Source organism: Lacerta agilis, chromosome 2, assembly GCF_009819535.1.
Source record: "Lacerta agilis isolate rLacAgi1 chromosome 2, rLacAgi1.pri, whole genome shotgun sequence".
Lineage (NCBI taxonomy): Eukaryota > Metazoa > Chordata > Lepidosauria > Squamata > Lacertidae > Lacerta > Lacerta agilis.
The window spans coordinates 2840739-2865771 of NC_046313.1; the positions used below are offsets into that span (position 1 = coordinate 2840739).

General features: G+C 44.2%; 2 protein-coding genes across 13 annotated transcripts in view; one reads left to right on the forward strand and one right to left on the reverse strand.

The window, feature by feature from the left end:
* TNS2 (tensin 2) overlaps positions 1 to 3584 on the forward strand; it is a 132205-nt gene extending 128621 nt beyond the window's left edge. For all 6 annotated transcript variants that reach the window (XM_033137028.1, XM_033137047.1, XM_033137037.1 and 3 more), the window contains 3 exons: positions 8 to 76; positions 1271 to 1300; positions 1752 to 3584. In XM_033137028.1, the coding sequence (XP_032992919.1) occupies positions 8 to 76; positions 1271 to 1300; positions 1752 to 1893 (241 nt within the window). In that variant the 3' untranslated portion in view covers positions 1894 to 3584. The remainder of the gene's footprint in view (positions 1 to 7; positions 77 to 1270; positions 1301 to 1751) is intronic.
* Positions 3585 to 7800: 4216 nt separating this feature from the next.
* Positions 7801 to 25033, reverse strand: part of SPRYD3 (SPRY domain containing 3) — a 42713-nt gene continuing 25480 nt past the window's right edge. For 6 of the 7 annotated variants that reach the window (XM_033137127.1, XM_033137106.1, XM_033137097.1 and 3 more), the window contains exons 7-11: positions 22415 to 22564; positions 19278 to 19335; positions 12725 to 12844; positions 11669 to 11823; positions 7801 to 9698 (exon numbers count right to left, since the gene is read on the reverse strand). In XM_033137127.1, the coding sequence (XP_032993018.1) occupies positions 9564 to 9698; positions 11669 to 11823; positions 12725 to 12844; positions 19278 to 19335; positions 22415 to 22564 (618 nt within the window). In that variant the 3' untranslated portion in view covers positions 7801 to 9563. The remainder of the gene's footprint in view (positions 9699 to 11668; positions 11824 to 12724; positions 12845 to 19277; positions 19336 to 22414; positions 22565 to 25033) is intronic. The other variant, XM_033137145.1, reaches the window with a different exon arrangement.

Genomic DNA, 25033 nt, shown 5'->3' on the forward strand with positions numbered 1-25033 from the left:
CCCTCAGGCTGTTTTTCCGGCGCCATTATCCTGTCAGCAGCGTCACTTTCTGCAGCACAGATCCTCAGGACCGCAGGTAACCAGCAGCTTAGCCTGGCTTTGCCACAGGCTTTTGCTTAGCTCGTGCCTTACTCAGAGAACGCCAGTCTGCTGTCAGTGTTCTCTCTATAGAGCCTTTGCAGCTGCAGCTTCGAGGTTGTGGAGGAGCTTCTACAGAGGCTTGTCTGCGCAATCTTTCCTGGTCCTCTTGGGAAAATGTTAGCAAGCTGTAAGTTGCGTTCTAAGAAGAGGCTGTTGTGTAGACTGGCTGGATCTAGACGCATCAAAAAAAGTTTCAGGAAAATGCACGGTACACCTCATAATGGGAGATCACATTGCTGAAAGACTGAACTCCACAGCGCCATCTGGTGTCACAGTGTTATAACACATTTAACATTATTTTTCATTACTGATGTAGCTGAATCCTATATTTTTGTTTCCTACTTTGGTGGGCTCACAAGGTTCTAATTTTAAGTGGTTGTCGGTGGAGTGGGTTTGTCTCTGCTTATGGTCCTCACTAGGATTCATGGTTCAATATTGGATAGCAAGGCCCCCCTGATTCTAGAATCATGACCCCATGGAGTTAGGTTTGCCCTCATCATTATTTGCATTCAGGTGTCTGCTGAAGATGTCTTTGTTTACCCAGACCTTTACAGATCAAGCTTTTGTTGTCTAATGCCTAACGTCAGCAAGTGATGCTATGTTTTAATAATGTTGTTATTTTATAGAGATTTGGGGATTTGAAATGTGTTTTATCTATTGAAGTTTTTTGTTGTCTTATCTTTTATTGTACATCACTCTGGGCTTCTTTTGGAGGAAGGGGAATTCATAAACCTAATACCTAAAAACAAATAAAGACCTCACAGGCAGTTTCTTAAACTTCTGCCCTTTTAAGCCGAGTTTAAATAAATTGTGAGGGAGCTCCTTGGCATTATTGGAATGTGTTGGTATTAACCAAACAGCTGCATTAAAGCATGTTCTGTTATTATTCCTTTAACTTTATGTGGGTGGGAAGATGGCGTTACTTAAACTGACATAAAGAGCTGCTCTGGTTAAAAGGCGATCAGCTTCCCAAGGGCTTCCTTTCAAGCAAAGCATGCTGCGTGTTTGCTTTGAGTGCTCACCTCTTAGGGGGTTGTTGAAGGCTTGTCTCAGAGGATGATGGTAAATATACTTTTTCTGATGTGACATTATTCTCTCTGTCTGTCTGTCTGTCTCTCTTTAATTGCAGGTGGGCTAACCCAGATGGCACCACATCCAAGTAAGCATTGGGGAGGCCAAAGGTCATTGGCTAACTTTTCAAAGGTCTTTTAACATCCCTCCCGCACAAGAGAATGTGGGCAGGAATAAAGCCCGTCTCTGTGTCCAGGAGACTGCTGCTGCAATTATTATTATTATTATTATTATTATTATTATTATTATTATTATTATTATTATTATCATCATTATTAATATTACTATTGCTAGTGCTACTGCTACTATTATTTTTTACAGTGTTTTACAGAGTACAAAAAAGTATGGGTGTTTTTTCCTGCAAAACTCTTTGGTTTTATTCTGGTCCTGGGAGCTGAGTCCTGACTTTCCATTTTGATGCTGCATCCAGGTGCCTTAACCAGCCTGGAGTTGGGGAGGAGGGAGAATCAATTAAAATGGGTACCAGGACCATCTCTCATGCATGCACACATATATTCAGCAGTGTTTTTCTCTTCCAGGATCTTTGGTTTTGTGGCCAAGAAGCAAGGCAGCCCATGCGAGAACATCTGCCACCTTTTTGCTGAGTTAGACCCTGAGCAACCGGCATCGGCCATTGTCAACTTCATCACAAAGGTTATGCTGGGGACTCACCGGAGATGAAGGGACACTGCTGCAGATCTCGCTGCAGGCAACTTCTTCCTCCTCCCCACCTTGACCACTGATTAGTGCTGCTCGTGTGATGCGGGGAGAAGCTGTTATTGGGCAGGTTGGCAGGCCTAGGTGGAGCCACTGCTCGGGAGTTTTCTACTCCCCTGCCTCTCTCCCACCTACTGGCCAGCAAAAAGGGCTCTGGGGGTGTGGATGTCAAGGCTGCACTCATTTCACTGGACCCCAGGAGTCTGCATCGCACTGTTTTCTTACTAGCAGACAAAGCATCAATGGATGACAACTTAGAAAAGGACTGTACAGCTTTAAACATTTGGCTGATTTTTTCATAAGCTCAGACAAGGTTCTGCAGCACAACAGTAACTGAAAGCATCTGGAAGCAATGAATATGTGGAACTGTCTGCATCCATTAAGAGGCAGCATCTTGTACCATCCTGGTAGAAGAAGAGGTTAGAATTACTCTGGGCAGGCCAAGGGTAGCATAAGGGCCAGCTTGCAAACACCATGCTGAGGAAATCTGGTTCTTTCTTCTCCGCTGCAAAGCAACAGAAGGGGGGGGGTTGCTGTTTGCAGGGTCAAAGCCCCAGCAAAGTGAGAAAAGCAGCTGGGGATATGTTTGCTAGGGTTGGGGGTGGGGAGGAGACTAGTGGCCAGGTGAAGGGTTAAGCTCTCCCCCTACTTGCTGTTTTCCCCCCTCCTGCAAATCCCTTGCATATGGGCTTGTGCGCCATTTTGCAGCACAGAACCAGCAGCCAGAGCTCCCAGCCCCATGTCCGCTTCCGATCATGCAGATCAGTCCAGCCTGGCTATAAATACCCTTTAGGCTTATCAAATACTAACCTTGTCTTCCATTAGTGAGGAGAAGTGCTCAACATGGTAAGATAAGTGATCCATTTTGGAAGTTTTAAGCTAGGTGGACAGCAGCAGTCAGTTCTACTTTCTGGATTTCTTTCTGGATGTGTTGAAGTAGACCAGCAAGTATTTGTGACTCCAAGTTGTGACAACCAGAAAATAACACCCCTCCTAGTGTTACATTACTGAAACAAAGGAGATGGGCAGGGGGCTCCTTGGAGTGTTATTTATGTGTGTGTCTGAAAGCTGTGAGTGGTTAGAGGATGTCAGGGTTTTAGTAAAAAATGGAAGTAGATCTCATACGCCTGAAGGCTGTCTGCCCTGTTTTAAACACTCAAGCTATGGCTACAAAGCTGGCCTTGGGTGTTTTAGAATTCTAATTTATTTTTTTTAATGCCCCCTCCCTTCCTTTCATCCTTTGCTGTACCAATATATTTTATCAGTCTGGCAGTCTCTCTCACCGTTGACTCTGAAGCTTGGATGTGGGTTTCAATTAGTATGTTCCCACTACCCTTTGCCATTTAGAATGAAGGCCTTGCTTTCTGAATAGGATTCTAAGGCAACCAGCCTTCAACTTAATCTTGAATAGAATTGAGCAGCACAAGAGGGGCAATTCACTCACATCTCTTACATAGAGAGTTTAAGCTATCTGGTAGTATTATTGGACCTCCAACACCTATCAGCCTCAGCCATTACAGCCAAGGGGCAGGGATAATGAGAGCCATAGTCCATAGATATCTGGAGGTTCATGGGATCCCTACCCCTGATGTAAACAGCATCCAAAAGGATAGAGCCCAGACTGCAGTAGGGAAACAGTAGGATTTGTAAATACTTGAAAATATTACCACAGGTTGGGGGTGGGACGGGGGGGGTCACCATTTTAGGCCATCAGTGGGAGAAAGATTTGTAATGCAAATCAACACTCTGACCAATGGCGGTTTTGCATTCACATTCCAGCAAGAGTCATGCGTGAAAATGCACTGATTGTGTAAAGGAGATGCATAGTCCATAATGTCTCTGGTGAGCTACCTTTCTCCTAGTTCTATAATAGAGCAGCATTTATGACATTAGTATGTGATAGAGGGGTCAAGTGGGAAGCAATGGGAACCTGCTGTATTGCCTGAGTAAGGATGCTTGGTCTTCAAGTTACCAGGTTACCTTGTGGCAGGAGCCGAGTGGCGGCAGCAATGTGTGCTGAAAGGACCAGAGCACAGTGAAGAGAATGGGACCAGCTGCTCTCATATTCTGATTAAAATTAAAGGCAGCAGTAACCTTGGGGTTAGCAGAGTGAAGAACCAGGTTTACTGAATTCTGCTCCTAGTTCAGGAGTGCAGTGAGACAGAGTACATGGATTATGGCTGCATCATCTGGAACTGTCTTTGTGCTTCCAGGCAGAGGCTTGGTATTGCAAATAGGTAATTTGGGTATTACAAACAGCCACCAGGTGTGTTTTTTAAATCAGATTTTCTGCAAAAAGGAAAAAAATGGATCAAAGGCAGGGTGTGTGTGTGGGGGGAACTACTATTTTGTTGCAGCTGCTACAGAACCTGTGCATGTATGGGCAGCACCGATCCCATGTAAGAACCTGTCAGGAAGCACCTTTTGAGTTCAGTTTCCAGTTCTCTCCAGGGCACAGTTGTAAACAAAGTGCTGTGCAAGGGAGACAAGGCAGTTTTTCCCAGTGAAGCAATGAAGAGAAAATTGGAGTGGTCATTTATGGACCAAATCAGTTGATATCTTTGAAGTTGTATGTGGTTGCTTTCAGATGACCTGTTTATTAAGTCGTCGTTTGCATGTTTGCAAACGTTGGCTGTTTTATTGAGCATTTCTTCTAATTTCTTTGTAGCGAGTTCGCGTGACCAAGAACTGTTATTCTACCCTTCCTTTTGTATTTTCTCATGACTTACCTTACTACGAAAAGTCTGGGGTGTTGTTTTGTTCTTGGCTTGTTGTGCAAGAGCACAAAAGCCACTTTAATCAAGTAACCTTAGTTTGCCAGTATGCAACTGAATCCCACCTGAAAGTATTGACAGTCTGCAAATGCTGCATTTTTTTGAACACAAGATTCTCTGCCAGATTAAGGAGCACCTACTAGCTTTATGTGCACATTTGCAAAGAAGGAACAGGGGGCTCTGTTTAGCCGAGGTCTTGGGAACACCTTAAAAAGCTGTTGAATGGGTTAGAGAGGGGTGTCTTATCACATGCATTCCTCAGAGCTGTGTTGTTACATTGTGTGAGGATATTCCAAAGTGTGTCTCCTTTTCAGAGAAGCAGCAGCATCTAGTGGATAGAGGCAGCCAGAGGGAGGATGCTATACAACAGCCTAGTCTTGCAATGTTAGCACAAGCCAACTTCTGAGGAGTAAGTGTGTGATCCTCTCTGATCACTCCTATATTCAAACCTCACCTTTACTCTTCTTTTACTTACTGTCTTTTTCATTGAGGGTAACAGGAAACCCTGTCAGGTGTGTTTCTTCCTTCTAATGAAAGGCACATGTGGCTTCTTCCCTCCATAAGGAAATGTGCAGCCTTTCCTCGCAAAGGGTGCTTATGCATCTTTCCTTGTGTGTGCTTAATCCTGATTTCATTAGTGCACTATTTGAGAAGCGGCTGCTATACCTGTAGCAGTTTTGCTGAAAAGAGAACCTGACTTCTTGTACCTTTTTTCCAGCACCAGAATACCATGATAGGAGAACACACATCTGCTGAAATGCTGCTTTCAGTGTCTCTCCCAGAGGCTCAAAGCCCTGTGAGACAACTCATCCTTTTGACCACCAAGTAACTTGCAGATTGCTTTCCTGTGATGTGTGTCTTTATTAGCTAAAATAAGAGCAGCTGTTTACTTTGCATTATATCACATTGTTTCATGAGAACCTAATGGAGCTGGAACTAAAACAGGGGTTGGGAACTTAGGGGAGGGAGACTCCAATATTGTTGGGCTACAGTTCCCATCATCTCTGGTCATGCCGGCTGGGGCTGATGGGAGTTGGAGTCACCTCGAGGGCCCCACCCCTGAGCTACAAAGGTGGTCATACTTGTTTCACTGTATCACAGCCTTCCCCAACCTGGTGGACTCCAACTCCCAACTGCCCCAGGCAGCATTCTGGCTGGAGCTGATGGGAGGTGCAATTCAAAACATGAAGAACCTATTTCTGGGATCACTGAAACTTACTTGCTTTAAGTTACAGGTAGGTAGCCGTGTTGGTCTGCCATAGTCAAAACAAAATAAAAAAATCCTTCCAGTAGCGCCTTAGAGACCAACTAAGTTCGTTCTTGGTATGAGCTTTCGTGTAGAAGTGTGCATGCACACGAAAGCTCATACTAAGAACGAACTTAGTTGGTCTCTAAGGTGCTACTGGAAGGATTTTTTATTTTTTATTTTGTTTTTACTTGCTTTGAATTAGTCTGTCACTATAGCTTATGATAGAACAATATATTATGCAAAGGTTAGCATACAAATATTAAATCATCACCTTCTCTGGCAAACTGCCTAATCTCTCTATTTTATAAAAGTAAAAAAAGGGTTACAGAGGGTATCTTATCCCAAGTATTCCTCAGGTGTGTTGTTACACTTTGGAATATCCTCACACAATGTATCTCCTTTTCAGAGAAGAAGCAGTGTCTAGTCCAGGGGTTGTCAACCTGGTCCCTACCGCCCACTAGTGGGCGTTTCGGGATTCTAGGTGGGCAGGAGGGGGTTCTACGGCACAAGCTGAATCCTCCTTCCATCGAGCACTGGCGGGCGGTAAGGAAATTTTACCATCAAGATGCATTAGTGGGCGGCAGGTATAAAAAAAGGTTGACTACCCCTGGTCTAGATGATCCTTGTGGTCCCTTCCAACTCTATGATTCTATGAGAAGGACTAGGATTATGGGTCACAGGGCAAGGAGCGTCTACATGAAATACATAAAAACTGAGCTAGCAAAGGCCCTGCACTGGCCTTGTTTAAAAATAAGCAGACCACAGCCTGAATTGTTCTACCATTAATACGGCTAGAAAACTCTTTGAATGTTTCTCCCCTCTAAAAATTGGGAATTGTATGATGATGCATTAATAGCTTGGACAATTGCTGCCATTTTGATTTCTAGGCTGCTGCTTAGGTGCAGTCCACTAAGCCGTGCTGTTGCTCATTGGTGGGTGCCATATGTAAACAAGTAGAAAAAGAGCAACAGCTGAGCTTGTGTGTGTGTGTGTGTGTGTGTGTGTGTTGTGCTTTTTTACGCAACAAAGCAAAGAAGCCACCATTATTATTAAAGACGGCACATCAGTAGAAGAGGAGAAAATGGGGCTCTGTTAGCCCCCAAATCTTTGAGGTGGGGGGGGGAGGGTTGGGTTTAGTACAGAGATCTATTTTTGTCTACTAAAGAATTTATATATGGATGTTAGCCAGAGATGTCTTGATAATATATATCTATATATGGGGGGGGGGCCTGCAGCACTAAGCCTGGTTATTTTTTATATCTGTATTTTTCTTCTCTGTGTATAAATGGCAACACAACTTCTGTTTACTTCTTAAAATTAACACCCAACGGGGTGGGGAGAGGAACCGAAGTGCTTGCTCTTCTTTTGTTATCTGGCACCTGTGTCTGTCTTTCAATCATTGTCTGGTTTAGCGTCTCACTTTCGGAAGGGGAAAACAAAGGCTGCAGCAGGCAAGGCCTGGAGATTCTCCAAGCAGGAGTCCTTTGTTGCAATCTGAATTTCTCCTTGTGCTTTCAGCACCAGAAAGAGGTTATGGCCACACTTTAGCTGTGCTCCAGCTAGTCACATGCAACAGCAGGTAGCCCTAGCTCCAGACGTTCCAATTCCATACACAGATACAGCTTGCCACTTCAATAACATGATGATGCACATTTGCCACTGTCAGGTGGGGAGAAGTCCACTTCCACATGCAGATCACACTTAGAATCATAGAATCGTAGACTTTGAAGGGCCCCAAGGGCCAGCTAGTGCAACCAGTGAGGGTACTGTGAAGATAAAAGGTCCAAACAATGGAGAATGGGGGGAGGGTGGAGTGAAGCATTATAAAAATAACACAGAAGCCTATTCCAGTGCTGGATAAATATGGACATTTCAACTTTATTGGATGTATAAAGATGCTTTCTACGGTGATGCAGCAGGAACCGGTGCCATGCAGAGCTGGAGAGAAGGACAACCGTCAGCTCACACAGCCCAAGAGCAGGCTGCACAACAGGGTGACAGTATTTTGGCTCTCTCCAAAGATTGCAACAGCAAAGCTTGCTGATCTTTCTCTCTCACTGGCATCCCATTCAAGTATTAGGTTATTTTGGTGATGGGAAGATAGGAAGCAGCCACCAGTGGGAGTCTGCAACAGCAGCATGGATTAAGGTTGAAGATGGAGGTGCTGTCACATTTCCAAAGAGTCTGGGGTGGTTGCTGGCACAACATCAACATTCAAGCAAGAACGAACCACAAAGGGATGCTTATGTTCCCAACCCACCTATTAAAAAAACAGTACAATTGCAACAAAGCCAGGTAGCTGGACCACAAGAGGGAGCCAGTGCAACTATTTGCAGGACCACCAGCTTCTGAGAAAATTAATAGCAGCAACAGGGCCAGAGGGGCTAGTGTAGGGCCTGTCCTTCCCCTATCTTCCACCCCCAAGGATCAAGGATCTCCTGCCATAGATTAGCCACACCTACACAAGTGACATCATGACAGATTTCTTACACTTCTGAAGAGCCTTTGAATAACCTCAGAGCCAAAACAGGTAAGGTTACAAGACAGCAAGCACAACGCAGAGGACAAGAGACCTAGAGCGCAAAGGAAGACAAGGGCAGCTACACATCAAGGGCCAGCCCTCATTAACTTGAGGAGGAGGAAGAGAAAACACTTTACAATCACGTCCCATATCTCTGCTTGCTCCCACTCCCACTTACAAAATGGCAGTAGCAGCAGTACAGGTTTGCAGCAGCATTGCACCCAGGACAAGGACCACCCTTTCCCGGGTCCAGCATCAATTATTTGAGGGATCTCAATGGCTCAGGAAAGGGAGCTGGGAAGAAAGCAGGGTGCCCTCACAGCACACCTCCAGACTGGCACTAGGAAGAAGGCATGCTAGCACAATAGCAGGAAGGGAGTTCAGCATGGATGGAAGGCCGCCTCCTTTAAACAAGTGATGTGACAGGGAGGTGCACAACACACAGGGAAATACAGTCCAAGATTTTCATCATCTGTATAACATTCCCTCATGCCATCCTCAAAGTTGGTACGGGCTCCTCTCAAGCTACGTTTCAACTGGAGGAGCAAGTGTGCATTAAAAAGTGGCAAAGGGATTTGCAGGGAAACCAGAAAGGCAAGATGTTGGGGGGCTGGCCTGCAGCTGGGGAGGAGCAACAAATGTCTGATGCAATATGGTGCACAGGAGTGGTAGAGAGCCGAAAACGGGGCCCCGTTGCATTCAGAGTGCAACGAGGCCAGGCCATATCCCAGCCTCTTTCAAAAGCACAGACTTGGAACATTGTGATTGGGAAGAGAGCGGGACACTGTCCCAGTGATTAATCCCAGACCTGCTTGGGAACAAGAGCCTCAGGATTGATCCAGCATCCAGCAATGGTACAAGGAGCCCAAAAGTATCTGCAATCACATAGGATTTTTTTTCCTTGGGTGGGGGAGAGAGAAACCAAGCTAGGTGGTGTTAGCTAGACAGATAATATGATCTATATGGCCCCATAGACAAAATGCTGCCCCTGGAGGCAGAGGCTGGAAGTCCAACAGAGAACAACCTGAACAACAGGCCAGTCCCAAGGAATGGCGCAGGAAAGAGAAAGGCTCCCCACGCCCCTTCATTCTCAGCCGCTGAGTGGGTGCAGATCTACCTTGACCTTCTCTCCACTGCTCAGCATCCCAATAGTGGGATAAAAGCCCCCAGACGGCACCACAGCGTCTTTCTTGCCAATAATCTTCCCATTGCGCGTGAAGAACACCTGGGAGGGGAAAGGGGTGGGAAGAGAGAGAAAAGAAACACAAGACTTCAGATTAGATCAGTGCAGTTTAGCTCTGCAGTTGATTCTCCTCCTGCAGAACTAGGCTCTGGATGAAATTTCCAAAAGGTACATTGATTTGTTATGTGCTTAAGAACGCACAAAATTAGATCAGCTTCTGCAAACTCAGTTGACTGAAAAAGTCAATATAAAAATCTGCTTTAAAAATAATAATAATTAAAGACTACAGATGACAACCTAAGACAGTCGACTAAAGTCTCTTATCCAGCTCTATTCAAGCTACCAGGCGGTCAGAGCAAAGGCAAAGTCCGGTGTCCCACCCAAATCTATTAATAGCAATTTGTAATCCAGAGTTTCCTATAAGACAAGGAACCAGTTCTTAGCAAGTACAAGCCCAGCTTGTGCATAAAGGAATCTCTGAGACAAAATGCATGAACAGTTACCTTAAACTGATATGTACCTTGCTGGACTGCACCATTTCAGGCTGCAGGTGGGAAGGTTAAGCATTTGGATGTTCAGTTTTAGAAAGATCTTCCACATACACAGCTAGAGGAAAGGTGCCACTAACTCAAGCATTAGCTGATTTGCTAGATTTGTATGTGCACAGAGTTCTGTTCCCCCCGGCCAAAAAAATCAGGCAACATCCAGAAATTGACACCCCCTCCCCAGTCTGAAGTAATACAATCTATGAAGAGATATTATCACATGGCATCGCTTATTGCCTAATTCACTGTTCCCATCTTGCTCTAGACACTGACAAACCAACATTACCAGCAGTGCATGTCAGCAATGGGAACTCAAATATTGGCACAACACTGGGATCTCAAGTTCTTCGTGACCCCAAATCTGGGAGTGAAGCCACCCTGGAGCATTGCTAATAGCAGCCACCAGGGGAGCCTTAAACACAATGAGAAAACTAGCATAAACCAGACCAAGTGATGATAATCATAGAGCAACGGGAGCATGACTTTTTCTGTTCCCTAGCATATACTGGGAACAGAACCGCAGAAACTCCTGAGGAGCTGACAACAAGCTATCTGCTTTACAGAGGCCTGTAACCTATCCCTTGGCACCACTTGGTAGACATATGAAACAGCTGCCAACATAAGTGGCTGAGCCCCTGCCTGGTAGGACCCTGCCTTCTGACTGTGGACTAAGATGACAATAACCATGTGATTAACTATGAAGTGCAGCCAACAATATTCCTCTCAACACCACGTTCAGGGGGCAGGATCCCACATTTTGCATTGAACTGTCCAGGGAAAGGCAGCTACCTTTCAATTTCAAAAGTTATTGCCACATATTTATGTTTGCAGCCATTAAGGACTAGAAACCTTTTTGAAAAAGAAAACAAATGGAAGCCAAGAGCTGCAGTTGTTAAATGTTAAAGTGAGATACCGATACTCACAACCTTGTTTGTGATCAAGTATCTTCTAAAACTCTTGTATTAGCTGCTCAATGGTGGAAGCTACTTGTGGAACCACTAATATGTGGGAATTATATGCCAAGGGAACCTACATTCTGCAACCAGAATTATTCAAGTCACCAACCAGGTGGAAGGGGTAATGAACATTGGTGATGTGCAAGTTGCAAGGTAGCCTTCCCCAACCCAGTGCCTTCCAAATCTTTCTGGAGTTACAAGCCCCATCATTCCCAAACACTGACTGTGCTGGCTGGAGCTAATGGGAGGTGAAGTTCAAAACATATTGAGGGTGCCCTGTTGGAGAAGGCTGTTGCAAGGGTAGGGATCAACCAACAAACCTGATGCATGCAATTCCTAAGGGATCTTAGGCTGCTCTGTTTCTTGCTTCCAAATAGAAGCCATTCTACTTTCTCAAGCACTTCCTGATTTGGGAAAGGAACAGTTCCACTCTTCTAAATGATGTGTTTTAATTCCATTTGATCTTGACAGAAAGAGGTTAGTCTTATCAGCAACCCTTGCTGGCACTTACCACCACTTTCTTGCCTTCATGTTCTTGCTCCATGTCTTCCCCATCCTCTTCCTCCTCCTCCTCCTCCTCAGCTTCCTGGTGCAAGTAAAGGACATTCCTCACGCCTCGCGGTTTGGCCCGGATAGCCACCGTGTCACAGCTGTCATCACTGTCACCTGTAGGGCACCATGAATTCATGCACTCCAGTCAACCACTACAGGAAAAACCTTCCAAGGGTAGGCTTGACAGCCACAAAACTGCCTCTGGCTCAGTTCTACAGCCACTAAGCGAGCTTCCTCCCTCAAACCCCTTAATGGTAAGCACAGCTTCCCTACCCTGTTCTCTGTCTAGCACCCCTCCAGCAATGAAGAACCTTTAGAGCTCTTGCTTCTAGAGAAGAGGGTGGCAGGAACACTAGCCCATCAGAATCCTCAGGAAGAGGGCAAAGTGAGGCCAACAGCTGAGTAACTTCAGAAACATGGCAACATTGGTCACCTTGCACAGTAGAAGGACCAGGTGGAGGAAAGTACGGATACGTTATCACAATGCCACTATACCAGTTTAATCCAGGCTTGTAAATGAGCCAGCTGCCTTGCCACCAGTGAAACTAAAAATTGCCTCTAAGTAGCGGAAGTTAGGTTTTAAAAAACCCACCACCCTAATCTGCACACACACAAAGTTTAGACCATAGATGACAAATATAAACATGCAAAGATTTCAGCTTGCTAACACATCCTGTGGATCTATTTGTCAGGGTGGTATTATCCAATGTACTAGAGAAAATAGATTAGTCCTAACACATTAATTAATTATTATTATTCCCCACCCATCTGGCTGGGTTGTCCAAGCCCCTCTGGGCAGCTTCCAACTCTTACAAAAACGTAGTAAAACATCAAACATTAAAACTTCCTGATATGGGGCTGCCTTCAGATGTCTCCTAAAAGTTGTCTGCAGAAACTTGCCAATGCAAATCAAGCTCTGTTCACACAAGCATGTTATGACTCAGAGCCATCCACTGTGATGTATTTATTGCTTGCTTTACTTAGTATCATGATTCACCAAGTTCTAGACACTCACCTTCGCTGTCAAGGATGTAGTCACGCGGGAACATGATCCCACAGCCCATAATGTCTCCCTTGTAGCAGCGAGGCCCAAAGGGGTCACCCACTCCACTCCCATGAAAGATCTTGCCATCATCTGCAAATGAGAAAAGATGTACCATTGATGCAGTCTAGGAACAAAACTGGAAGAAAATGCAGACCTCAACCAGCATATGAGACTTCTGGGTGTCCCTGCCTGCCCCCACAATACCAGCAAAGCAAAATGCTGATGTCTCAAAAGCTCAGGTGGAGATGCCACAGGTATCCCCTAAGCCACACTGTCCACCCAATCCATACCTCTTCACTTGAGCTTCGACTCCCAACTCCCATCAGCACCAGCCACTATGTTCCATTGGTTAGAGATGATGAGAGTTGATATAAAGGGACTCTGCCTAACTTTCAATTCACTTGGAGGCTTCCGAGTGTTTACTCAGACGAGCTCAAGGATTGCGTAACTCTCTTGTTCCCAAGTCTTGGGAGCTCTGTTGAGCTGTGGACGAATAACTATGGGAGTGCAGTTTTCTGGAACCTGAAACATCAGCCTCAGGGTTTTATTGTGATTAGTATCCAAAACATGGCCAAAAATCAGAGAAACACTTAAGATTTTCATGCAATTAGATTAGCTGTTTTAAGAAAGCTTCTCCCACCACAAAAGTCATACAAGTTCAGCTCAGCTCTATTTTCTAGGCCGTTTTATTCCAATGCCATTAAGGATACTGACAGTCAGATGCTAAGTACAAAAGGTGAGATGTAGAGAATTAGGGTGAAAGTTCACCATTTCTTCATTAAGCAAGCAACTGGATGTTGACTGAAAAGTGCTGATATGCAATGTGGGATCTTGTTTGTCATCAGAGATGGGAAATCCTTTCAGCAAGGCTGAAAGTTCATTTAAACCATGGTCACCTTTGAGACAACCCCACAACTCACTTTGTTTTTTCATTTTTTCATTTCATGTTTCATGAATTTAACACATTCAAAGGATGAACTAGATGCAAGCTAGAAGTATATATAGTTCTTAACATGGTCAGAATTTTCTTGACTCAACTATCAAAAAACCCTAGCATGACATTCATAACTGAGAAATGGTTCCAGGAAGCCAGAAGCAATCTGGGATTCCTTGTACATGAAGTCAGGAGTGCGCATCTCAGGGTAACAGCCCTGAGGTAACTATGAATTTGTGAAGAGCCTGGTTTCAACTCCTAAAGCACATTTGGCATGATGGCTGAGTATGCCTCCCCAGGGCTTTAAGTGCCAAGAAACTTTCCCATAATACCTATTCACCATGCAGTCCCTCCAGGGCCAAACAAACTGGTTCATTCAATCAGGCATACTACCCTGCCAGGCCAGAGAGGGCAAACACACTATTCGACACCCATGATCAAAGACAGGCAAGTTCAGAACCTGGTGGTCCAAACAGTTCCCTGCCTCTGGCCAGACAAGAACAAAAGGGAGAAGGGAAGGGGGGACCCAGACCACTTGAAAGGCCTTGGCACTCACTTTGTCTCTCCAAGTTCAGCTATGCAGCGGATGCGGGCGCCCGGAGCAAAAGGCATGTGGCCAAGGTCCTTTGTCTCCATGAAGGAGGGAGGTTTGTTCAGCAAAAGGGCAGTAAATATTTTCCCATGTTGCCAAGGAAACTTTGGGAATAATGTTGTGTAAACATTCCAGAGTGTGTCTAAAATAATGAAGGCCAGCCAGCAAGAGTGCCTTTTAGGGAATCCCCCTCTGCTCAACAGGCACAGGCAAGGAAATCAAAACAGCAGGCTGGAGAGGGAAACGCCTACAGGGCAAAGAAGGATGAGGGATGGCCTTACAGGGGAGGTGGAGGTTTAATGCACCTTCTCTCTAACGCTGCTGTGTAGGCACTCCAGGAAGGGGATGCAGGCTGCCTTCTCCATGCAGAATAAAGTAGTATAAGACGTAATTGGTTCAGTGGACTTCAGGTTGAAGATGGGAATATTATTTTGAATGCTCCCTCAAACTCACACAATATCTAGTACAGTCAAACCACAGTTGTCGAACGTAATCCGTTCCGGAAGCCCACTCAGCTTCCGAAATGTTCGAAAACCATGGTGTGGTTTCCGATTGGCTGCAAGAGGTTTCTGCACTCAAGCGGAAGCCGTGTCAGATGTTCAGCTTCCGAATAATGTTTGAAAACCGAAGCATTTACTTTCGGGTTTTCGGCATTCCAAAACAGAGGCGTTCGGGAGCCGAGGTTTGACTGTACATCAGGACTGTAACCCAGCTCACACTGTGCAGTGCTGCTTTTCTATTTGTGGGGAGCTGTCTTTGTTTGCTTTAACATGGGGAGCAATTTAAACAACATGATCATCAACGTACCATCTGATATGGCACCGTCCATTCTAACTCCCTATTCTGCCGCATGCATGGTTCACAGTTCACAATGGCTTAAGTGCACCATCCAAAATGGGACTCAGGCTTACACTTGCTCCTTACTAAGCTCAATATGTAGCTAAGTTTTGTTCTAGGCTCATAGAAAGTGAAGAGAGAGCTTAACCAATAGTCTTAGTTCAGAGGATATTCTGAGACGAACGCAGCGCAGTGCAAGAGCAAAAAGGACTGGAGGAGCAAGAAGCAACTACAAGCTCTTTGTGTTTGCTAAGCCATTCTCAGCTATCATTACACTGAGCAGGAACTTTTAGAGAGGTATCTCACACTCACATCTGTCACTATTTCCCCTCCTGCTCTTCAAACCGCGTTCAAAGGGCTTCCCAGCACACCAAGATCCCAGTTTATTTTAGGCAAGCCATTTCCCCTAACAGGGATCTGGTTATTCAGTAGCAGCAGTGGGATCCATCTCAAAAGTCTGACCAGGAATTAAGCATGAGAGGCAGCTGAGATCAGAACCCAAAGACACTGCAGCCAGCAAAGTGATTAAAGAAAGGGCAGCTGGAGGTGAGGAAGGCATGGTCAGCAATGGGTGTGTGGGTGGCTCTCCTGGTCTGCTGACCAGAAGGGTATGATTGTATATGGCTTCTTAGCCATTCAAAACTTCAAGCTGCGAGCCAGTCAGGATACAGGATATCAGGAAAATGGCAGTTTGGTATAGGGCTGGTCCATGGGCTCTGGTAAACTAACACACTTCTTAATAGTTTTTTTTTTGTGGGGGAGGCAAGTAAGCGGAGGGGGAACATGATGGAGGTGTGTTGTTGTTTTTGTTGTTGATGGTGATGATGTTATTTTATTTGTACCCCAGCCACTCTGGGCAGCTTCCAGAGGATACAAAAACATAATAAAACATTAAAAACATCCCTGTGCTGGGCTGCCTTCAGATGTCTTCTAAAGGTTGTATAGTTGCTTACCTCCTTGACATCTCATGGGAGGGTGTTCCATAGGGTGGGTGCCATTACCGAGAAAGCCCTCTTGGCAAAATTATGTATGCCATGGAGAAAATATATAGGAAGTTTTTCTCCCTCTTTCATAATAGAAGAACCCAGGAGCATCCAATGAAGCAGAACTGCTGGATTGAAACTGAATTGCTGTTATTCTTGGCAGATAACAGTCAGTCCAGGGCATCAGAAAAGTTTCAAACAGCTCCTTTACCAAAGCCATCCTACCCCAATGAAAGAGGGAAATGCATTGAACATGTTGTGCTTGCTCACGTATATACCAATACAGCCTCATGGTGGCCATGAAGTTACAGGGCAAGAGAGTACTGAGGATAGCACCAAACTCAAAATCAGAAGAGGGAAGAGGCAAGCTTGACACAGGCAGTAAAAAGTAGCAATTTGTTTAGTATGAATGTCCAATGCATTTCAACCATGGATCATCCTCAATGCAAATAATTTTTCCCATCTTGGAAAAAATAGAGAGAGCATGCTCAATAATATGCTTTGAATACTCTTGGTGGGCTCCTTTATTGTACTAGATACAGAAATAGGGACCCCGTGTCCCTTCAGATGTTGATAGGCTCCAGCTCCCATCAGCCCCAGCCAGCATGGCCAATGGTCAGGAATAATGAAAGCTGGAGTCCAATGGGATCTGGAGGGTCACAAGTTGGCCAGCCCTGCAGTAGCTGAAGACCCAAGAAGACCCTTTACCCCACAGAAGGATGAATGGGTTTTATTAATCCAGCCTAGAGCTGCCTTAGAGTGCCACATTTAGCACTCTTCATGAAACAAACTGCTATTTTATCTCATATGCTTGCCTCCCAACTCTTCCTCCACTCTTATGAAGTCATGGGCCACTTCACGCAAGGCAGCCTGAGCACGAATGTTGAAGCTCCCAAGTGTGTCCAAATTCACAGCTCTCACCACCAACTTCAAACCACTTAGACTGAGGAGTGAAATCAAGAGTGCATTGAAAAGGAGACAAGCATTCAGTTCAAGGATACACAGAAGAGATCACAGGCCAAATCTATGGCAGATGGTCAAGGCTAGAGAAGCTGAGATGCTTCTGGCTCTCACAGGAAGCAAATCTGCCCCAGCCAGCTGGCCACAGAGTCCGTATCTGAGGAACAGGCAATCTTTTTACTTTGGTTTATAGCAACAAATCTCAAATTGTGAGAAAGGCTTCTCAAAGAAGTGTGGACAGTTGCCAGAGGTGCCAATTGTTGATCTGTCTTGTATTCTTTTTATAGTGAAGAGCTTTAGCAATATTGTAAGTAAAATTATGTACATTCTACCATCTGTTGCAAGAGCAGGAATCACCGTATGTGCAGAATTCAAATTCACAGGAATCACAGCTTTTCTTTTTTTAAGTTTCTAGCCCTTCGGCCTGGTGAGATCACACAGGCACGGAAGAAGGGAAAGGTTTTCCAATTGATGGAGCTTCAGTCTCCCACATTTATTTATTTAACAGGATTTCTATACTGCTTAATTGCAAAAACCTCTTAGCAGTTTACATAGCTCTTTGCCTCTTCCCATGAACAGTTCATCCAATCCACTGTTTTGAGTCACATAGATTCTTTTTTCAGATAATTATTTTCTCATTGAAACCACCCTGTGCAAACATAAGACTTAACCATAGTTCGTTGCCTGTTAACCCCGGCAAAGATTCCTGATAGTGAAATCTCCTACCAAGCTAAGTCCTGCTCACAAAGATCATTTAGATGGAGGGACCACTAAGGCCATCTTGTCACTTTGCAACAAAGAGGCTGCAAAGTTGGGTGAACTACCTTAATCACAGTTTGATCAGTGCAGATATAATACAATGTCTAGCCCTGGTCTGCAGAATATATTATACAGAAGAAGAAGAAGAAGAAGAGTTTGGATTTGATATCCCGCTTTTCACTACCCGAAGGAGTCTCAAAGCGGCTAACATTCTCCTTTCCCTTCCTCCCCCACAACAAACACTCTGTGAGGTGAGTGGGGCTGAGAGACTTCAGAGAAGTGTGACTAGCCCAAGGTCACCCAGCAGCTACATGTGGAGGAGCGGAGACACGAACCCGGTTCCCCAGATTACGAGTCTACCGCTCTTAACCACTACACCACACTGGCTCTCTCATGCAGCATTACAATTTTATCACTGAAGGTTCTTTCAGCAGGAAAATGATAAGCTGTCAATACTGTATTTTAAAAGGGGTTTCCACTTGAAAGGTGCTTGATTCCTGCCTCCCAACCACCACAGCTGCACAGATGCATATACTTTTTTTACTCTCTGTGATAAATGTATACTGGACATAGAATTTTGGCTGTAATAAAATAAGAACAATCTTTATTTCTCTATTATTATTTTCTAAGTGCCAAAGGGTCTAGGTACTGTACAAGTGCAGACAGTACACAATCCTGCCTAAAACATAAAAGCTCACAGGTTGATAACATTTCCTTCATTCGTCCAACCACCTAGTGATGTGAGTTGCTAGAGAAATGGGTAACCCATGGGTCACAGCAGAGCTGGGATTTGTCCTGCTTAGTGTACTATCCACATATTCTCAAGCATATTCACATCCTGAAGGCATACCTTCAAAAGGAGCTGCCAAGATGCTCAATTGTTCCTATTTCATGCTTGTGTAGTGCAGAATGTGCATTACACCAAAGCCTGGTGGCAACTCAAATGCTGCACTTTAAAATCCCCAAACAGCTTAGGGCCTATCTCCTTGTGGCTATGCCTAGTCTCCTAAAACAACCCTCTTTACACTCCTGGATCACTGGGGAGAACCTTGATTTGCAGGTTTCATATATTCGCTTTCATATATTCACTTGCTGGCTGTGCGGAACAAGGGCCTCTGAAGTTGTGACACCACAGCTCTGGAACTCTCCCACTCATGAGCTTTGCCTTCTTCAATCCTCAACTGCCCTTCAATCAATCAATCAATAGCTAGTGAAGTCTTTTTGAGGAAGGCATGTGGAGAGGAGACAAGATGCTATTTTAAATATGCTGCATTCATAAAATTTTATTGAACTTGTTATTATTGCTGATTTAGACACCTGTTGTTCAGTTTCCTACTTTCAGAAAAATGAAGGAAGAGAATGCCAAATAGAGTAAATCAAGAAGCATCATTTAGCCACTAAACCGCTCTTCCCACTGTGCCCTAAGCTGGGCCGTTGGTGCTGCAGATCTTCACTCACCTGCATGATAGGCCACAGAGCCCCTGCTCCAGCCAGGATGCCGGTTTTTCGGGTAGTCCTGGAACAAGAGAAAAACAAGAGCAGAGCAAATCATGCAGCATTACAATTTTATCACTGAAGGTTCTTTCAGCAGGAAAATGATAAGCTGCCAATACTGTATTTTAAAAGGGGTTTCCACTTGAAAGGTGCTTGATTCCTGCCTCCCAACCACCACAGCTGCACAGTTCATAGAATCATAGAACTGGAAGGGACCACAAGCGTCATCTAGTCCAACCCCCTGCAGTGCAAAAACCTTTTGCACAATATGGGGCTTGAACCCACAACCTTGAGATTAAGAGTCTCATGCTCTACTAAAACAAAATAAAAAATAAAACAATTCTTTCCAGTAGCACCTTGGAGACCAACTAAGTTTGTTCTTGGTATGAGCTTTCGTGTGCATGCACACTTCTTCAGATACACTGAAACAGAAGTCACCAGACCCTTATATAAAGTAAGAGAGTGGGGAGGGGTATTACTCAGAAGGGTGGTGGGAATGGGTGATTGGCTGGTAGGTGTGGAAAACCTGTTGACTACTGTTAACGACTGCAATTGGTCTACCAAGTGAGCTATCCCAGCTTCAATATCTTGTTTTCTCTCCTCAGCACCAAGATGTGATCACTGAGACGGGTCCATGCTGAGTCAAGGTTCCCCAGAGCATCACCTCAGTACCTCAGAGGGGTACATCCCAATGCTCTGGGGAACCTTGACTCGCCATGGACAGGTTAATCCTCAGGTATTAGACCCACAAAGCTTTACTGCCACAAAACTGAGGAGGAAGAAAAGCCCTTACTGGAGTAGCCAAAACTCACAGTGTTCCAGCCAGCAAGGCATTCATTAGGGTGACTCAGCAGCACTTTATGGAGTTCCCTGAGCTTAACAACCTGGTAGTGCCTTTCTCACTAGGCTGGAAGGGTCAAGAAAAAGACTAAGAATGGGTTCAAGGAGTCTAAGGAAAAGATGCTGCAAGATCTTCGATTCTAACCACACCATGCCCTTTAATTTAACAAGTATTAGCATTCATTTAAAGTGGTTCCTTATCACACTGGAAAACTTCAGTTGGTACAAAACAAGAGCACTGCAGGTATTTCCCCTCAAAGCCCTCGTTGACATGGGACCCACCTGAGTACTGTACTTTTACCACAAGCAGACGACAGCAGACCAACATGCCTTAATTTTATGCCTGTTTTGTAAGAAATGTATACTTTCTTGTGTGCTCTGCAATTTCAAATGCTAATCTTAGACCTAGCATGTCTTAAGCAGCTCCAGCTCTACAGGAATTAAGGCAGCTAAGGCAAGAGTTATGCCACATCTGCATTAGCTGTGCTTGCAGCTCCAATCAAAAAAGCATCTCTTAAAAAGATGGGAAGCACAAATGCACATCATTATGTGTGTGTGTTTTAAGACACAACAGTGTTGGTTTAATGTTGAAACACCTTAATTTTTTAACAGAAACTGCCACACTGTGTGCCAGGGCACACCAGTGTGCCAAGAGAAATAAGCATATCCTTGGAGATCATAAAATCCAGAAACCAGAAAAGCTGCTGCTGCTGCCGCCACCCATTGTGTATTTGTGTGATTTACTGCTCTGGCCTTTCCACCTCCACTGTAGGAAGATCCTCCCCCATCTGTACTCCTGATGCCCAAAGCAGCAGAATTACTTACGATCAGTGAGCCATGCAGAAATGTATGCATTGGGCTCATCTAAGGCAGATAATTCTTACTATTTCATGCGCTAAATGCAAAATCTTTCTGGTGAAAATCTGAGGTGCTTCCAATTTTAATTCAGGAACAAAGAATGTGCTTTAGCTAACAGAAGTTTGGAAACACTTGTATAAGAAAGTGAGTCCTGCACATTACTTTTCAGCAATCACACCCTATTGGTTGGGACTCAGACTTGGCATGGTAGTCCCTGGGTTCCAGCTGATCTGGAAACAAGTCTCCTACAAAACAGCTTCTGGTGGCCACACAAACACACCCACACCAGATGTAGAATCAATAGATTGTTTAGGGGATAAGTTGTCCTCCTGTAGGGACAGGAACTCAAGGGAGGGTGAAAGGAAGTTGATCCAGTTATTTTTTCTTTTCTTTTTGGATCTTGTATGGCTGCTGGGATTTGCTTGCTCGCTATAGCAAGATGAGGAAGGGATGGAATGGTGCGGCCTTGAAGGCCAACCCAGCCACGTGAATCCAGACCATGTGTTGAGGCAAACAACAGAACCAGATGGCCACATCAGACAGGAAAGGAAGAGGGACAGGCGCCAAACCAGCCCCAAAGAACAATCCTGCCTGCTTCTAATTTGTTATCTGGAATTCAGCAATAAGAGAGCCTGGCTCAGAAAAATCTGTGTAGCAGAAGTTGTGCAGGAGAAAGAAGCATGAAAAGACAGAGAACCCCAAGGCTGGGAGGAACCAAAAAATGATCTAGACCCTTGGGGTTCTCCAAAGCAGTTGTCCCATGGCAACACACAAACTGCCAGGGGCACCACAAGCACTTGTTTGATACCATGTGGCTTTTTGCACTGAGGAATGTCCTTAAAAGGCTAGCTTAGAGATCTAACTCTTCCCTCATTGATGCAAAGATGGGAAAATGCCACCATACCTATGCAATGACCATGACACCAAGACTGTGTGAAATGGCTTCTATGTGGCAGCTGGAACATGTAGAGCGCCTCACCACACCATGTTGCATGCATAATTTCTATCAGCCACCGTGTCACTCCACCTCAAAAGGAGCCTCAAACAGACCAAGTTAAAGCCAGCGTTCAAGTGCGCCCAGTGAGGTATCTGCTTCAGTTTTTTTCTAACTTCCAACCATTCTTTGTTTTGCAAAAGACACCAGGCACTGCAGAGCTCTTTCCTGGGAATATGTTAGAACCAATAATTTTTCTAGTTCCAGCCTGGTGTCATACTGTAACCTCGTTCACCTATGACTATGTGCAAGTGGAAATTTTCCATTGAACATGCAAGTAATCATGCATGCTACACCATTCTTAAGCAGTTCCCAGCCACATGAGATGGCACCACAGAGCAAGGAACTCCTGAGCAGTGCATTTGAAGGGGGTCTATTAAGCACACTCCATCCCCCACCACAGTTTTACCTTTCGAGCCAAGCCCAGTGCAATGTAGCATTTCTCTCCTGGATCTACGATCTCCACTTCAAAGTAGTGACTCCTGGTACTTAGTGGCTGCCGAGCTTGGGCTAGACCCACGTCAATTATGCTCTTCCCCTTCCCCACGTACTCCAGGAGCTGCAGAGAAAAGGATGACACAATGATCGGATGTCCAGATCAGACTTGACAGTCCATCAAGCCCAATGTTGTTTTCCAGGAGGATCACAAGCAAGGCATGTTAACACCCATCCACTTGTTTGTTAGCACCCTCCACTCCAATCATTTGGCAGGTTCTGATGTTGCCTTAAAAAGGGTGGGGGAATGCAGTGAGAATCTGCACTTTTCATTTCTGGGAACAGAAACCACATTTTCACAGCTGATGATAATCATCCTGAATATAGCATCATGTTTCCAAACAATTATCGTGGATACATGAAAATAATAACAAAATGGGTGTCATTCAGCTAAGCTAATTTCACAAAACGGAGAAAGGAATGCAAGTTGGTCAGCAATGGAGAGAGAACTATGAGGAGCACAAGTTACTGGTTGAATGGGTGCATGATAGATAGCTAGTCGGTGTGCCTTTAAAACATGTACAAGCAGTTAAAGACAAACTAATGTGTGAAACCATGATATGGAAGATGTTATCCCTGCAAATACTGTATATTTATTTCTGTGCATAAGCATCTCAAATATGCAAGACCACTTTTTTTCAGCAAGTTGAAATATATCCAGATGAGGCAGCCTTTTTTTCCTCCTGAAATTTTAAACATGTGAACAACAAATGGATTTTAATTCTACATTGTAGCTGTTTTAATTGTGGTACTTTTTATAAACTGCCCTGCTGAAAAGTGGGCTATTAGTACAATAAATAAATAAATAAATAAAGTAAGTAAGTGGGAGCCCAAGACATGCAGTTGGCAAACATCCTCATCTTATTTTGCAAGTCTCCAGTATTGAAGGTATTTCAGTACTTTAGGAGAGCAACATTAAAGAAAAACATTGAAATGTTTTTAATACAGAAAACATACAATTATGTTTATAGCCACAAAGATATTCAATTGTTCATAAATCTGGAAATCCAGCAATACCCCACCCTGAATCTGGCATTACAGGTGGAAAAAAAATCAAGGATGGATGGAATCATTTTGAAAACAAAGATATACCATAAGGAAGCAATGCCATGAGCGGCAAAATTGTGAAATTAGATAACATAAAGAAAACAAATCATTATGCATTCCTTATTTTAGCATATTGAGCTGGAGGATTAACACTGTTATTTAACATATACAGATACAGTAAAAGCAAACCATATTTTTATAAACAAGACCTTCTCCCCTCTTTTTTCAAAGCAGTCTTCTGCACAGGTTTCAAAAGTGCTACAAGTGCTAAAAGGGAAGAACTTTTTCACATATCTTTTCATTTTGCATAATTTATTCTGCAAGTGCAGCGAGCGGCAAGGAGGCAAGATCTGTCAGGAATGTTTTGATGGTGTTTCCTGCTTGGTAGGGGGTTGGACTGGATGGCCCTTGTGGTCTCTTCCAACTCTATGATTCTATGATTCTAAGATGAGCAGTGAAGATCGTGCTCAGTTGCCTCCAGTGTTCCTCTACCACTTCAATTATTAGTAGAGAAGGAAACAAAGAGTTGAACTGAGAAAATACATGGTTGCACTGAATTCCAGGATATCATGCACCCCCTGGTATAATTGAAACAAAATAGGAAATTCTTTCCAGTAGCACCTTAGAGACCAACTGAGTTTGTTCTTGGTATGAGCTTTCGTGTGCATGCACACTTCTTCAGATAATTCTTGGTATAATTGACACTGTCAGGTGTTCCATCATCGAGCTAACACTGTTCTACCAGGAGTTCTATAGCTGTAGTTGCAGCAATGATGTGATCAACAGCTACTGCAAACTTGCATGAAGTATCTTAGTCCCAAGGGCATGGGTGTGCATGCACACAGACACCCCTCATGAAGCACAACCACATATTGAACTAATCTTTCCTGGCTCCTACAGCCCTGTGGAAAAACACAGATCACTGACCCTTTCCACTAGCTTTCCACACTGCTGCCATAGGATTCCAAGAACCACTCATCCATCTAAGCACAAAGCAAACATTTCAAGCAGCTAGAACAGGAAGCAGCTCGACATAAGGAGTGACCTACTCTGACAACGATCTATCCTGGAGGAACAACAACTCTTAAATGTGATGTTCTTGTGCAAGTTTCAGATGTTGTTATTGTTATTAGTAGTTTTATTGAAGGTGGCTTTGTGTACAATTTAAATAAAACAATTTAACAATAAAAACAGATGCCAAACCAGACTAGGGGAGTGAGAATTCAAATGAGAGGGATGGGAAGCACAGGAAATTCAACCTTGGTCTGACTTGGCTATTGATACTGAACTAATGTTCTTGTTCTACATTTCCCTTCCAGATGGTACATATTACTGAGTGATTGGGAAGGTGCCTCTTATGGATGCATCTTGTCTGGATTAAATACAATCATCTAGCTTATTCCTTCATGACTAGTCTTAACTGCTGGTGCTAACTTCTCTTCAAGCCAGTGGACAATTTTAGGGTGCTATTCAGCTTCCTGGGCAA